We start from the raw sequence: 15,392 nt of genomic DNA, 5'->3' as shown, positions 1-15,392 counted from the left end.
CGGTACATGCAAAGCCCAAAGCAATCTCATGCAACTCTTATAAAGCAAATTCTTCGTTATATTCAAGGTACTCTCGGTTTTGGTATTTCTTACACTCGTGGGAAAAACGTGTTATTTGGTTATAGTGATAGTAGCCATAATATTGACCAAGACGATGTCAGAAGCACTACGGGGCACGTATTTTATCTTGGGTCTTCACCAATTACTTGGTGTTCTCAGAAACAAGATACAGTTGCACTCTCATCATGTGAAGCAGAGTACATGGCGGCAAGCGCAGCCGCGTGTCAGGAGGGTTGGCTAAGGGAATTGATAAGTGAGTTATTCGACAAGGAAATTCCAGCAGTGGTGTTTCGTATCGATAATACATCAGCGATAGCTCTCGTGAAGAATCCAGTTTTCCATGGAATGACCAAACACATTAAATCTCGGTATCACTACATTCGCGAATGTGTTGATCGTGAAGAAGTAAGTGTCGAGCATGTTAGTGGTGTTAAGCAATGTGCTGATATCTTGACGAAGGCTCTTCGGAGAATCAAATTCAAGGAAATGCGGGAATTACTTGGAGTTGAAGACTTGTCGGTTTCGAGTTCGAAATTCCGGGGGTGATTGTTGGGAATTTCGGGTCAAGAGCGTTACTTGGCGTGCAAGGCAAAGTAACATGGTTTAAGGAGTGGATAACTATAAACAATTAAATGTGCTCAGATTTAATTGTTAGTATAATTATTAGGTCCTATTATTTAGCAATCTTAATTGTAGTCTAAACGTGATAGGTTAGATTATAAATACCCGTGCTTTGGGGTTTAGGAGATTGTAATGTGAGTAATTGAGTTTTGTGAAGTTTCTCAATAATAACAAACATGTCTGGGTTTGTATTCGGTTCTGTGTGTTCGTGTTCGTGTTCGATACCTGATACCAATTCCATTAGTTCCCAACAAAAGTTCCAGCAGAATTCAAACTTTTTATAGAACGGCTAACTCACACACCCTTTAAACCTACTTCTAAATCTACATCAGTATCAACCATGGACTAAAATACTCATACCACTTGGGGAGGAATATTTAGTAGCAAAATTCTACTCTACATTATTAAACATGGGTGGGCCATTCATCTGCCCAACTTGGTTATAACTTTCTAAGCTCACTGTTTTTTTTTTTTTGTTAAAACTAATGTCAACCGACGTGCTCTAACATTAAATTAATCATCTCGCATTCTTCTACTTTCAACCGACATGCAAAACAACGTGATAACTCGGTTAAGAAAAAACTTCTTGGACCAAATTCCTCTTCTCTATTTGACTCATTTCAGATTGAAAACACTTCAAAACTTTGATATTTTGAATATTTTGATCGGTGCATATGAAGTAAACAAGCAAATCGCAGTAAAGAACGTAAGTACGGTATTTTTGGATGATAACCAAACTCAAAACCATGAAACAAGACTAAATAGATAAGCACATAAACCTGCATGTTGCCAAGAAGCAAAGCAAATAGAACCAACCCAATGACAGCAATAAAGCCAGCAAAAAGAATGTCCCCATAGAATGTGCTCGCTTTAAGGCCTTGGCCAAGAGAACTGTATAAAAAGATAACACTTTTATCTTAAAGAAACAAGTTTGCTATTGAAGTTTGTATACGGAAACGGGATATAACTAACCTTAGACTTTGCAAACCCCACCATGAACAATATAAAACTTTTTGGCGAAAGTCCCTCGTTTCTAATACACGAGTTTGAAGAGCGTCAAGGAATATGCCAAAATCAAAGTTCGTTGAATCTTTAATATCATTCTGTTCAAGAGGAGGACAAGATGTGTTGAGGAATCCATAGTCTCCCACACGGCTTTCTCCACAATATAAATGCGCGGGGTGACAATTATGCCTTATAGATGCAATATGCCAACATCTTAGTTCACTTTCTATTGCAAACAAATACCAAAGGGCTCCAACTACCTGTGTACAAAAAATCTTTCTCAACATTAGAAGAGTAATATGCATAATATCTCAGGTGAACCTTCATCATCATCATCATCAGTATATCCCACCAATAGCAAATCTATGGTAGGGTCTAAGGAGGGTAAGATATAGACAGCCTTACCTCTACCTCGTAAGAACAGAGAGGCTGCTTCATGTGAACCTTCTTCATTTTCATAAAAAAAAATAGAAGTAATTTCATATATAACCCTACAAACTTGGAAAATATCATATACCATACAAAACTAAAAGCAACATATATGGCCTTACAAAATGGTTAAAATATCAAGCATACCCAGTTTATTAAAAGCAAATTAATAAATGACTATTTTAACCTTATATTTCTTTGAAAATTCCATCTATGGCTCTTTTTAGCTTCAAATTTTTATATTTGGCCTTTTTAACTTAGAATTTATTTTTCATTTTACCCATAAACAACAGTTTTGGTTGGGTATATTTTCTAGTTTGTAAGGTATATACGAAATTAATCCATAAAAAATATTAGGATGTATCAAGCAATTGTGAATATTCAATCTCACACATTGATACATTTTGCCATCTAGGTTGTGCATAAAATTTGATATGGATATGAAAAAATAAATGAAAAGGTACTTACTGAGTTATTTCATGAAGCATGTATCTTTTTTGTAGTATAATTTGGACAACATGAAATAGGACTTACATGGCTAGCAAGCACGTATAGAAAGAAGTTAAAAGCAGCTCCGGCCCATGCTTTTTCAATGAGAAAACCAGAAACTTTGGTCACTTTCTGATGGAACAATGAAGTCTGCATAACTCGAGGGGCATATTGGGAGAATATAACGAAATTCAAAAGCTTTTCCTTGGAAAAATAGACGGGCCCGTCTAAAATTTGGATGATTACAAAGACTGCAAACTACACACACAACATTTTGTTAAATGGATGCGTTCAGGAATATAAGAGTAGCAGACGCGAGTGCGCACGCGCACGCACACACACACATACCTGTGGAAGGGGAAGTGCTGCTAGCACATCAATGATGAAGTAGGATCGTGGGTAACGTTTTGCCACATACTGAGGTTCATCTTTTAATATTCTTTTTCCGAGTATATGATCATAACGAGGAACATATGCAGTTCGAAACTTGATAATGATATGAAATACATATAATATGTCAGCAAAAGAACGAAGGGCACACATAACAATTGCCAAATTTCGGTCCATGTCTAGGCACCTGAGTGCCATTAATTATAGGAATATATAAAAACAAAGGGTCCAAAGACGGTGCTATCACAGAACATAATAAAAAAGTTTTGCTCCACTGTAGAATAAATCGACCCTCGGGATCAAACAGCTTCATTGAATCGTTTTCCACTCCCTCCTCTTTATCTACACTTATTATTCTCCTCAAGCTTCGTTGTTAGTTGTTACGCGTGCATTTGTCCTGGAATTCAAAATCGGAGATTTAAATGTAAGAGTTTATCAAACACAAAAGAACCATCATACCACATGTCAATGTCCTCAAGTGTTGGTCTTCTTCATAGTGAGACATAAGCATCCAATGTCTACATCAACTCTGCAATATATTAGATCAAAAATGAAGTTATAAAGCACACATTTTACTTTAAAAGTTGTGGTTATTTCTCAGTTAAATCTCAAAGAAAACAAAAATGTAATAACTTGAATATTCTTTTTTATTTTATTTATATATTTAATGGCTTTATGTTTAATATATAAAATAATTTGTATCTATAATTTTGCAAACCAATTTTGTTGGACAATATAGTATGATTTAATACGTAAAGACGTGAATGTTCATAAAAAGTTTTGAGAATTTTTGTGCAAAACATATAACAAAAACTGACTAAATAATAATTTAGTTATGTATTATGACATCTTTATAATTTTGAAGTAGATTTTTCTGTATAATAATTTAACATTATATAAATTTGACACTTAATTTTAAAATTAAACTACTTTTTAAGCATGCATAAGCTAAAAACACCTAAAACATGACCAATTATCTGCCACACTTGATAGATATTTTCCGCATATCATATGGGTCGTATAACCTTATAAAATAAAAGGTATTATACGAGTCCTTATAACATGTTACAACGTGTTATATGGCTCACATGAGCCTGATATGAGGGGCCAGCATCTTTTCATACTCGGTAAATTCCACCAATAGCAAAGCTATGGTAGGGTCTAAAGAGGGTAAGAAGCAGGCAGCCTTACCTCTATCCCGGAATAGAGAGGCTGCTTCCGATGAGACCCCCGGCTCAAAGTAGTTTTGCATCAAGCCTTGGACATACGGCACATAGCACTCAAGCATCGGGACACGGGCCAATTGGTGCATGTACCCTTGTCTTTCGGCCCACCACATGATGATTGATAAACCTTCCACCACTTTTAACGTTATTTTCACAAAATTAGTAATGTCAAAATTAGTGCGATTTCACTTTTGACACAGAGCCCACACATATATGCACACCATAAGCAGGGCGTACTTTACAAGAAAGGATAAAGCAGTTAAATGATTTTTGACTAATTCCTATCAAACAGATTTGACAACCTAAAAGGAACAGTGATAGGGCAACAATCATTGGAATGAAGGCCAGATTGTCTAAGGAGGGCGGTTTAGCCCACCATGAGAAAGTTACGGTTATTAGTTTTCTTGTTTACCAAGTTTGGGTTACCTTATATATAAGTCATTACCAAGTAGGGCTGTCCAAATCGCTTGCTTGAAAAATGCTCGTTGGATTTCGGTTCGGTTTGTAAACGAGCCAAGCCCGAGCAAAGATACCCCCAATTTGGCTCAACTGGCTTGAATTAATTAATTGATTACACACACATGTAAATATAAAATTTTTTAAACCTTTCTAAATTTTCTCTTATTTTGTAAGTTTCATAGTTTAATTTGTTTGCAAGTTTTCTGGTTATTAGAAGTTTGTTTGTTTACATGCATGTTATATCCAACTTCAAACTTGTTTTTTATCAAATTTACAAAGCCGATAGCCTCGTTTACAAACCAACCCAAAATCGAACTATTTCTTTTTTTACCTTGTAATTTTCAATAAGAAACAAATTTGAAGTTGGAAATAATGTATCTGGAAATAAATTAGTAGCTTTTAAACAAACAAACGTACCGATAAAATTAAGTTGAAGAAGGAATTGTGGTGATGGTGGGCATCCATGTTAAGTTAAGTTAAGATGTATTGAAATAAAATTAAATAAATTACCTGATAAAAGAAATAAATTCCTTCTGGTGCGAGATAGATAGATAGATAGATAGATAGATAGATAGATAGATAGTTTCCCCAAAATTTTATCCGCAAATAGATGTACTGAAAGATGATCGCCGCGTTCTGTTCCTGTAAGTCTGGTGGTGAACATGGAAACTACGAAGCTTCCTGTAAGTCATCGCCGCGTTCTGTTCAAACTTGAAGAGAAGGTAGTAGGATAACAAAACAAGCATTTGGCATTTTGCCACACGTTATGTTAGTTTCAAAATTTAACGTTAGTTTCAAAATTTAATGTCTTATTTTGCGCGCCGTTGCTAGGGTCGTATATGAATTGAACGTTTTGCAAGCATTTCATGATTGTTTGGCTGGACGTTTGTTTATGTTTATTCATTTAATAAATGAGCAAACACAAACAAGAGGTTCCGTTCGTTAAGTTAAACAAACAAACATGAACAGAGACCACGTTTGTCCATTTATGTGTCAACGTTTGGTAATATATTCATTCACGTTAGTTCATTTAAAGGTTTATATATTTTGTTGGTATAACTTTTAAAGCATACTTTATACGCCTCCGTCAACATTCCCCGTTTGACCATTTCAATTTCAGTTTGTGTTAAAACTTGACAAACTTTTAATTTTTGTGTTCGTTATGTTTATGATAGCCATGTCAAGTATGCTTGGATAATATTTGTTTTTGGTGCATCCGTGTTATTATTGTGATGAAAAATGTGGACTTTATTCTAAAATGAATTTACGATCATTTGTATTCATGAGCGTTCGTTTGCGATCATATATGTTCATGAGCATGTTCATTTTCTTAATGAACAAGCACAAACGTGCATGATCTTGTTCATGTTTCGTCTGATTCGTTTGTAGCCCTAACCATCGCACTATTGGCATCGCCAGCGCATATTGTAATCTCCATCATCACAATACCTACTGTTGTTGTCAACGACATAACCACCGCCTATTGCCGCCATCATTATTATCATTGTCGTGTAGTATTGAATTCACCACATAAACAATCATTTGAACCGAACTCGAGAACTGCATCACACCATAATTACTATTGTAAACGTTTAAAACTTCATAAATACAAATATTAAACTAATTTGAAACTAAAAATAAAATAAATATAAAGCATACTTGATGTACAAGATGGTAATTCAACCACTTTAAGACGCACTTAAACGAGAGACGTAAAAATGTAATTCATGACATCTTACAATTCATCTTAGGCGATAACTTACAATTCATCTCCGGTTAACATTCAATTGCAATCAATGTGAAATCAATTGAATTGAACAGTTATGCAATTAATTGAATTTTATTATGCAATCATTATACTTGATTGATGAATTGAACTATTCTCATTATACTTGATTGATGAATTGAACTAATTTGTTATCTAATCAATCTCATCCAATGCTGCTTAATTTCAATCAAGCACGATGACAGAGAGAGATTGAGCGATGATGGTGGAGTGAGGTTACCACTGTGACGTAGAGCCAAAAATGATGATGCGTAGGTTAAAACCATGATAACAATTTGCTATTTGGTTTAGATTGATACCATTCCCCTTGCTTTATTTTCTATTATGTATATCCTATACACTACTGCATAGAGATGTGCAAAAAACCCGAACCAAAAACCAGACCCGAAAAAAACCTGGAACCGATTTTTTTATACCGGGTTTTTTATTATCCGAACCCGTAGGGTACGGATAAGGTATGTGATATGTACTGAATTAGGAAATGTAGAGTTGATTGAAATCAAATATGTAAAGTATCTTATTATAATGAAGAAAATGATCTCAATGATCTACAATGGATAACTAGCCACCGAAGTGGTCCCGGGCTATGCCCTTCTCATGCTAATGCAATGAGCCTAAAAAATTACCTAATATCTCTCACCTTTCCTAAATGACTATTAATCCTTATTTATGAAAACAGAAATTACACTTACCCCCTCTCACAATTACAAACGACTATTAAGTATTAAGTAATTAACTAGAGTAAGATCTCTATCAGAGTATGCATTTCAGTACCACCGGTACTTGAACCGGGCCCAAACTGGGTTTTCGAATACCCGAAATCGGGTTTTTCAAATACCCGATCTATACCCGAAAAATACCCCTAAAAAGTGCAACCCCTTAGAAAATATCCAATCTATACCCCGAAAAAGAAAACCCAAAAAACCCGAAAATAGGGTTTTTTCAATACCCGGAAATAGAGTATTTAAATACCCGATTTTAGAATAGGCTCTATATCCAACACGAACCCAATGCATAAGGTATGGTTTCTAGAGACAATATCCGAACTCGAACCCGACCCAGGTATTGCCAATACCCGATCATACCCGAACCCAGTTCCATACCGAGAACCGGGTATTTAAAAAACCCGATTTGTGCACCTCTACTCATGCCAGCGCCTTGCTAGCTTTTTTTTGTTCTAATGTAAGCTCGCTTACAAGAGTCCTACCTTAAAGAAAGTTGAGCATACAACCACGAATGTTCTAAAGATGAACATGGCCTGAACCTGAGTGCATAAATGGCTCAGACCTTGCCTTCGGGTGTGTTCTTGAATCTTGATCTTAGGCAAGTTGCGTGGCTCCTCGAGTTTACATACAACATTTCAACAATCATGTTGATGTCCCAATGGACCACCCTCGAATTTTAAAACAAAGCTTAATCCTCAGGCCAGACCAAGTAAAAAACACGATACAACTGAAATGTTGATTGTTGAATCACAATCTACATAGACATTTCTTACCTTTCACCACTTGCTCAAAATAATTTCCAGGTCCAAAACCGAACAATGTAAAGTTTCTAAAGGGTAAAAAAAGGTAACATTGTGGTCTAGAAAACTGATTTAGCATCTATTGAAACTACATCGTATGGTCTTGTTAATCTGCCTTCTTATCAGCTTCATCTATGGCAGCTAACCTTTCAACAAGCGGAGGGTGAGAGTAGTGATAAGCAGAGTACCACGGATCCGTGTTCATAGCCGACAAGTTCTCCTCCTGCAAATGCATAATTCCATTATACAAAATAATTAACCACTATATAATTATTTATCAAACTATATATTCAGTCAAATGATTGCATTTCCTTTTTTGAACAGATTGAGCAGAGATATAAATAAAAAGCCAACATCGTAAAAACAGAAAAGATAAAAGAGAAAATTAATACCTGTAGTTTTACTAGTCCATCTCGAAGCGGTTTAGAATAGCCAAGCTTCTTTGCAAAAGTGTCGGCCTAGATTCAAAAAAAGAAAAAAGAACACAATAACCAGAGTATCAGAAGAAACATACAAAGGGAGCATGAGGATTAAACATAATTTGGCAATTAATGTAATAATAATAAGTTACCTGAAACTCAAAAGCACGGCTTACAAGGTTGAGGCCAAAACTTACAAGATGCTGGATAGGAATTATAATGTGCTGCAATTGGAAAATATATTATAGTTATAATAGAGTAACATTAACAGAACATCAACAGACCACAATAGGTGTGGCAATTCGAACAATATCGAGACGCATCTTAAAATAATTGATATATATTATATAAGAGCATATTTCTGAACAACGACTCAGGATAAATCAAGTAGATTTATGGAATCTGAAAACAGACTTCATACCCATCTATGCTGAATTCATAACTTTTTAGTTCAAGTATCAGTGTACCTGAAATAATATGAGCCCAATGAGGACTGGTTGAGTATCAAATCCAAAACTCAAAAATAGATCTTTCGAGTTCTTTACAAGTGTATAACCTCCAAATTGCAAAAGTGTAAGAACCTGCAAAGTAAGCAAGTTGTCAACACCAATGCATTAATTAATTTATTTTTAAGCGCGTCATACCGAAAAAATATATATATAACACACCTGAACAGCAACGAAGGAGTACATCGTGTGATTCAGTTTCCAATGACCAAGTTCATGTGCAATCACAGCAACAACTTCTTCCACGTTCTTGCACTGCATATGTCATACCGTGTTAACCAAATAAACATTATAACCCTCGTAAGCAGATATAAATGAGGTGTACTGTTGGTTAGGTACTTAGATCATATAATATGTTCATAGTCCATAACCAATTCTATAGAAGGATAAAACATAGAAAAAGTACCTGCTGTATCAAAGTATCATAAAGAACAATACGCTTGTTTTTAAAGAATCCATACATGTATGCCTGCAAAACAACAAAAAATCACATCAATACAAAACCATGAGTTGCAACAAACAGAACAATAATGGCAATTACATAACAATACTCACATTGCTATGGCTCGACCTTGTAGATCCATCCACAACAAACAGCTTCTTCAAAGGAAAATTAAGGGAAGAAGCAAGAGCCTCAATTTTTGTCCTGAGCTCACCATCTGGCAGCTATTTTTGGTAGCAGGACGAATAATAATGTTAAAAAAAGAATATATTGAACTATTTAAGCAAACAAATAAAAGATTTAGAGTCAGAATCATTACCGGTGTAAACTTGTTAAAAAGGGGTGCAATTAATACTGGATAAATTGTCATCATCACAAGAGACAAAACAAACATAAACCCCCACAGATAGATAGCCAGATAAGGACCACCTTTCTGCAAACACAGTCAGTTATAAAAAATAAGTTACAAAAAAAATTGCATTTAGAAGAGAAACTAACAGTCAATACCTGTACTATTAGAATTATAGCAGCCACAATGGGTGGTCCTATCACTACAGCCAAGACCAGACCCTTTATCATGTCTCGAATGAACAGCCAAATTGTTTGCTGTAAGTTGTAACCATAAATATCAGTAATCACAAACATTATATCTAACATAAAACAAAGATATAAATATAACTAGTCATGTTTTGTATTACCTTGTTAAAACCATGTCGCTCCTCAATTACAAATGTTGAGTAGAGAGAAAATGGCAAGTCTGTTATCTGTATAAAGTAAATCAAATAAAAATGTAACACGAGCAGTAAAACACAAGAACTAGACCTGTGAACGAACCGAATCAAGTTTACTTTAACCAAACAAAATATCAAACGTTAACTAAACAAACAGGGCTTCTTGTTTGTGTTTGTTAGTTAAGAAAATGAGCGTGTTTGTGTCTGTTTACATTTGCTTGTTAACATAAACGAACGGTTCACAAACTTAGAATAAATATAACTGAACATAGATGAACAAGCATAACTAAGTTAAAAACAATTAAAAGTAAATGTGAAGAACAATGTGTTGTGCCTAAAAAGTTATCAAAACTAAACCAAGTTGTAATGAGCCTAAAACTTATTTAATAAATGTATTAACAAACATAAACAAGCTAACTTAAACAAACACAAAGTAGCAAATATAAATTCATGCGAACAAACCTTAACACATTTAAATAACCAAACCTTCATGAATGTAACTTTCATGAATGTAAATGAATGAACATGAACAAACAAGACGTGTGTTCATGCTTGTTCGTTTAACACTTTAACTAAATGAAAAAACCTTGTGTTCATGTGCATTCGTTTATTAAATAAACTTGTGTTCGAATTGTTTACAGGCCTAACTAAACGACAGTCATAAAAGAAAGTCTGAAAGATACATTAGTGAGAATAATTAAAAGAGAGAGAGAGAGAGAACATATATACACCAGTTATAACTATGCAGTAATTAAAGTTCTAACAAATAAAAAATTCTAATGCATAAATGTGGCAATCAGTAATGTTTTTGTTTGCATAATGACCTTCTAGTATAAAAGCAACTATGCAACCGTTTATATTTATATGATAATAAATCTTTTGGCATATAGTGATATACATGATGTTTCTTTGCATTTCATATATGAATCGATATAGTATCATCATGTGATATAGTCTTATGAATTGAAAAGAACTTATGTACCTGAGACCAAATCATAACACCAGCAAGAAACACAAGTGTATGATATATTTCATTTTCTGCATCAAGGCCAGTGGATTCTAAAATACCACCTGATTTCTGTGACAATTTGAGAAATACAATTCAAAGTTGTTAACAAAGCTACAAACCTGTTATAAAAAAGAAAATATTAATAAGAAGCTAAAATACTAAACTACCCACCTTCCAAAACCAAGGCAAAACACCATAGAGCAAAATAGCAGAGTCCATAGCTATTGTTACAAACTGACTAATGAAGTGAAAGTTACTGTGAAACAAGAAAAAAAACCATTAAATATAAATTCTACAAGCTTTAGTCAATAAATACTCATTTAAATTACCTTTTGTCAAGACTATAAGCTCTAGACTTTTCAAACTTCTCTTGGCTAATAACCCCTTCCAAAGTTTTGGGAAGATTTGGCAACTTGAGAGCAGCATGTTGTCTCAAATCTAGATATGTCTCAAAGATGTACATCAGTATCATGAATCCTGTGAATTAATAGCAATTGCCATCATAAGAATTTGAATCATTTATATAAAGAAGTTTGCAGTTACATACAAAAACATTGCATTGCAGATAAGATATAAAGTGACAAACAACAATCATACTTCCATATAAACTAATACATCATATCATGAACATTGCCCAAAGGCTAAAACCAGAATACAAAAAACCCTAGCAGAGATTTGTAATACTAATAATCAAGATACGAGCCACAGAAACCAGAATACTTAAGCTGCATTGAGTTAATCAACAAAGACACATCACACGCAGTTAGGGTTGAAAATGAACCAAACGTTCGGCGGGAAGGTGGTTTATGTTTGTTTGTTTAATAAATGAACAAACATGAACAGGGAATTTCATTCAACTAACTAAATGAACAAACATGAACAAGGAATTTCATTCAATTAACTATAAGAACGAACACGAGCATAGGCCACGCCCGTTCAGTTGTGTCCGTGAACGTTCAATAATGTGTCCGTTTATGTTCATTAATGTTTGTTTGTTTATGTTTGTTCATTAAAAGGTTTCTAATATTCTTTAATGGCTTTGCTAATCTTATCATATCAATTTAAGCAAAATAATCAACTATAAAACAAAAATATATGTGTATTATGTGATTACACTATATGTAAATTAATAACACATAAATATGTATGAATAAAAAAAACTATAGAAACTTGGTAGCCAGACCAAACCGTTGACACCGACCATTCTCGGTTAGCCAAATCAGATAAAAAACAGTTGGTTCACTAACAAGGATAAGGCCTAGTTAAGTTTGGTTTGGTTCGGTTCATTAAGCCACAATGGGCAGGTATACAACAAGCAACATTATTGAAACTTGGAAAGCTAATTCACTAAGATTTAGGGTTTTTAGAGTAGGCTTAAAATAAATACTAGTAAAATTCACTGGTATGAATAATAATAATAATAATAATAATAATAATAATAATAATAAGTAATTAGTAGTAGTAGTAGTACACATTTAGAATTAGATTTGAAGTAAACTTTATGGCTAATCTTCTATCAATCTCCAATGTCTACTTTACAATGAAAGTTGGATCTGTGAAACGCACGAAGCATAACAGTTCGATAAACGCAATGATTACATACATAACCCCTAGCAAGGAATAATCGAACCAATACCAGTATAAATTAACAACAGATATCGTATAAAACACTGGTACTGAAATGAATCCGCAGGTAAATGAAGAAATTGAAAGTGAAAGAGAAAATAGATACCGACTACAGCTTCCATGTAAGGAAACGCCATGACACAGAGATTGATTTTGGTGAATATGGGAAACAATCAACAAATGGAACCCTAATTTTGATATTATTATTTTATTTATATGGCAGGCTGTTTTTAAATTCATATCTTGGATAAACAAAAAGGCGTAACAACCCAAGCCGACCCATTTCATAAACATGATGATTGGTTGGTGTTTTGTTTGAGAAAAAATATATATTTTTTGTGTTTTTTTGGAGCATTTACTTATATTCATTTACTAAAATTATTTATTACATGCTAACTTTTAACCTGTGTATTACACTTGATTTGTTAATGTGTAAATTAATACAATGAATTATTTGAAACAAATAAGTTTTTTAATTTCTTAAGGTAAACCAAAGAACATGATTATGTTAAAAATGCATAACAAATAGTTCTTTGTATAAGAACATTTGACATAGTATGAATAACTTTGATTAGAGGCTGCTCGCCATTCTGTCTAAGCAAATTTTGACTCAAACCGTTTTGGCCTAAACCAAAAAGTTGCCTGTTTCAACCTAAACCCATTTTGACGATAACCAAATTCATTTTTTTTAAGTTAATCCGATTTTACCAAATTCATTGACTCATTCAGTAGAAAATACACCGGAAGCTTATTCCTTTTATGCTATACAAACATCCAAAATCCATTGCCTAACATAATATGCAAACCTTATGCCATAATATCCCATATAATGTCACAGAATCTCATTAAACATGAAAAATCATAATTGCAACATGTTAGATAAAGACTCTATCTCTATAATTGTTTTGTGGTAACAAACTCATTGCACCACCTCTAATGATTTATACACAAAAAGTGATACATTTGATTCAAACATAACGCAGATTACCCCTTCAAGATATATTATAAATTAAACATTTAAACCCACAAAACATGTATCAATTACTTAATCATTGATAACCATAATAAACTCAAATCTCAATGTTTTACTCAAAATTTCATAATCATCCAAAAATATCTTATCATCCCTTGACAGCATTCAAAATTGATTTAATAGTAATGTTATAAAGTCTATGATAATAGATGTCCGCGGATCTGTCACACCCCGACTAGCACAATGCGGAAGCGTAAAACGGGAATGTAACAGACACCTCTGATATCAACACATTGTTTATAAAGAAACATTATAAATTAATTTACAATATATTACATTTCTTTGTTCTATTATTGTTTTACAGTCTAGGTGATACAAACAAAACTAGTTCATTAACTATACATTCTTACTACTAACATCCTTGCCTCTATTTACATAGCATCAACCACACACTTCAGGTAAGTAACAGATCACCAAATTACTCCGATTTAGGTACACCTGAAAAGCAGTTTAAAACGGGTCAACTACTAGAGTTGGTGAGTTTCACGAGTTTCAAGAAATCAGTAGTGAGTATTCACAAGTCAACACTAGTAATCATGACATAAGTATGTATGTATGTAAATGATGTATGTGATGTAGTCATGCTAAGCTACAGTGAAGCCTGGACTGTTCGTGCTGCGTGCCTCCATTTCCCACTCTCAATCAACCACTGTGGCCCCTTTCCGCCCACAACATGCTCCGGTAGCTATGTCTAACACTACATAGCCTGTTTGTATAAATATGGTCATGTGTAAACGGCGCTATGTGACATGGCAACCAGGCAGATTCCGTTTGGGTTTGTCAAACCAATAGTACTATTTACAAGCCACCGGCTCGAAGTTAATCACAGTGATCGTGGGGACTTTCGTGTGTTAGCACTTAGAAAATTCACATCAGTACATGTTTCAGGTATGTATATGTAATCAAACATGCTTTTCACCCCAAAAGTTCGTAAAACTGTTTAAAAGTGGGGTCATGAAACTCACGGTTTAGTAGATATTCAGTACTGTATCAGCTCGTGGTTTGTTCGGTCCGCTATTAGTAGTTCCTATAATCAATATTATAATAATATTAATATTTTAATATTATTATAATCTCAATACTAAACTGGGCTGTATAACTAATCTGGGCGTAGCTGGAACGCCCAGAAAGTGGCAATAGGCTTAGGTTGTGATATTGTTCAATGTCTAATACTTAAAACCGAACTTGGCTCAGACTCCCGTTTTCCCAGCTGGGCCAAGTTGCTCGTTTACGCATTCAGAAAGCAGTTATGGGAAAATAAGCTTGGGTAAATGTAATGGTTAATAAAATGATTAAGTTATAAAGAATGATCACCTATTAGGGTCCCGGATTAGCCACGGGGCCCGTTTCCGTTTATACAGTTTGATTTGAGAAGAAACGCGCACAATCCACCCGGATTGTCCAGGTTTCTCATAGAAAAGTTCATTTTTACTTAATTAGTCCAAAAATATGATTTTTGATCACTCTTGGTGTTTTGATATTCCCGCAAATTCACTAGTCGCGAACTTGCCGGTTATTATAAAAACTGAATTTGTTTAATATTCAGATTAGCATAATTAATTAACCGTTAATCATTAAATTATGAAAATTTAACCACTTATCAATTAAAATATGTAAATTTTTATAAAAATATTTC

At 34.0% G+C, this 15,392-nt stretch overlaps 1 protein-coding gene across 1 annotated transcript; it reads right to left on the bottom strand.

The window, feature by feature from the left end:
• Window positions 1–7,908: 7,908 nt before the first annotated feature.
• Window positions 7,909–12,860, bottom strand: LOC143632214 (CAAX prenyl protease 1 homolog). Its single transcript, XM_077100784.1, has 14 exons — window positions 12,830–12,860; window positions 11,427–11,574; window positions 11,269–11,353; window positions 11,071–11,166; window positions 10,056–10,121; window positions 9,865–9,963; window positions 9,677–9,790; window positions 9,471–9,581; window positions 9,322–9,384; window positions 9,078–9,170; window positions 8,877–8,990; window positions 8,562–8,633; window positions 8,383–8,448; window positions 7,909–8,213 (listed from the first exon to the last, which is right to left on the bottom strand). Exons 1-14 carry the CDS (start codon window positions 12,858–12,860, stop codon window positions 8,097–8,099), a joined length of 1,275 nt encoding a protein of 424 aa, XP_076956899.1. The 3' UTR covers window positions 7,909–8,096.
• Window positions 12,861–15,392: the final 2,532 nt, after the last annotated feature.

Source organism: Bidens hawaiensis, unplaced genomic scaffold (genome assembly GCF_021521415.1).
Source record: "Bidens hawaiensis isolate Kalapana, Puna unplaced genomic scaffold, B.hawaiensis_p1.1 tig00006386_1, whole genome shotgun sequence".
Classification (NCBI taxonomy): domain Eukaryota; kingdom Viridiplantae; phylum Streptophyta; class Magnoliopsida; order Asterales; family Asteraceae; genus Bidens; species Bidens hawaiensis.
The sequence above is the reverse complement of the archived record's forward strand: the minus strand, read 5'-3'. Positions and strand labels throughout refer to the sequence as shown.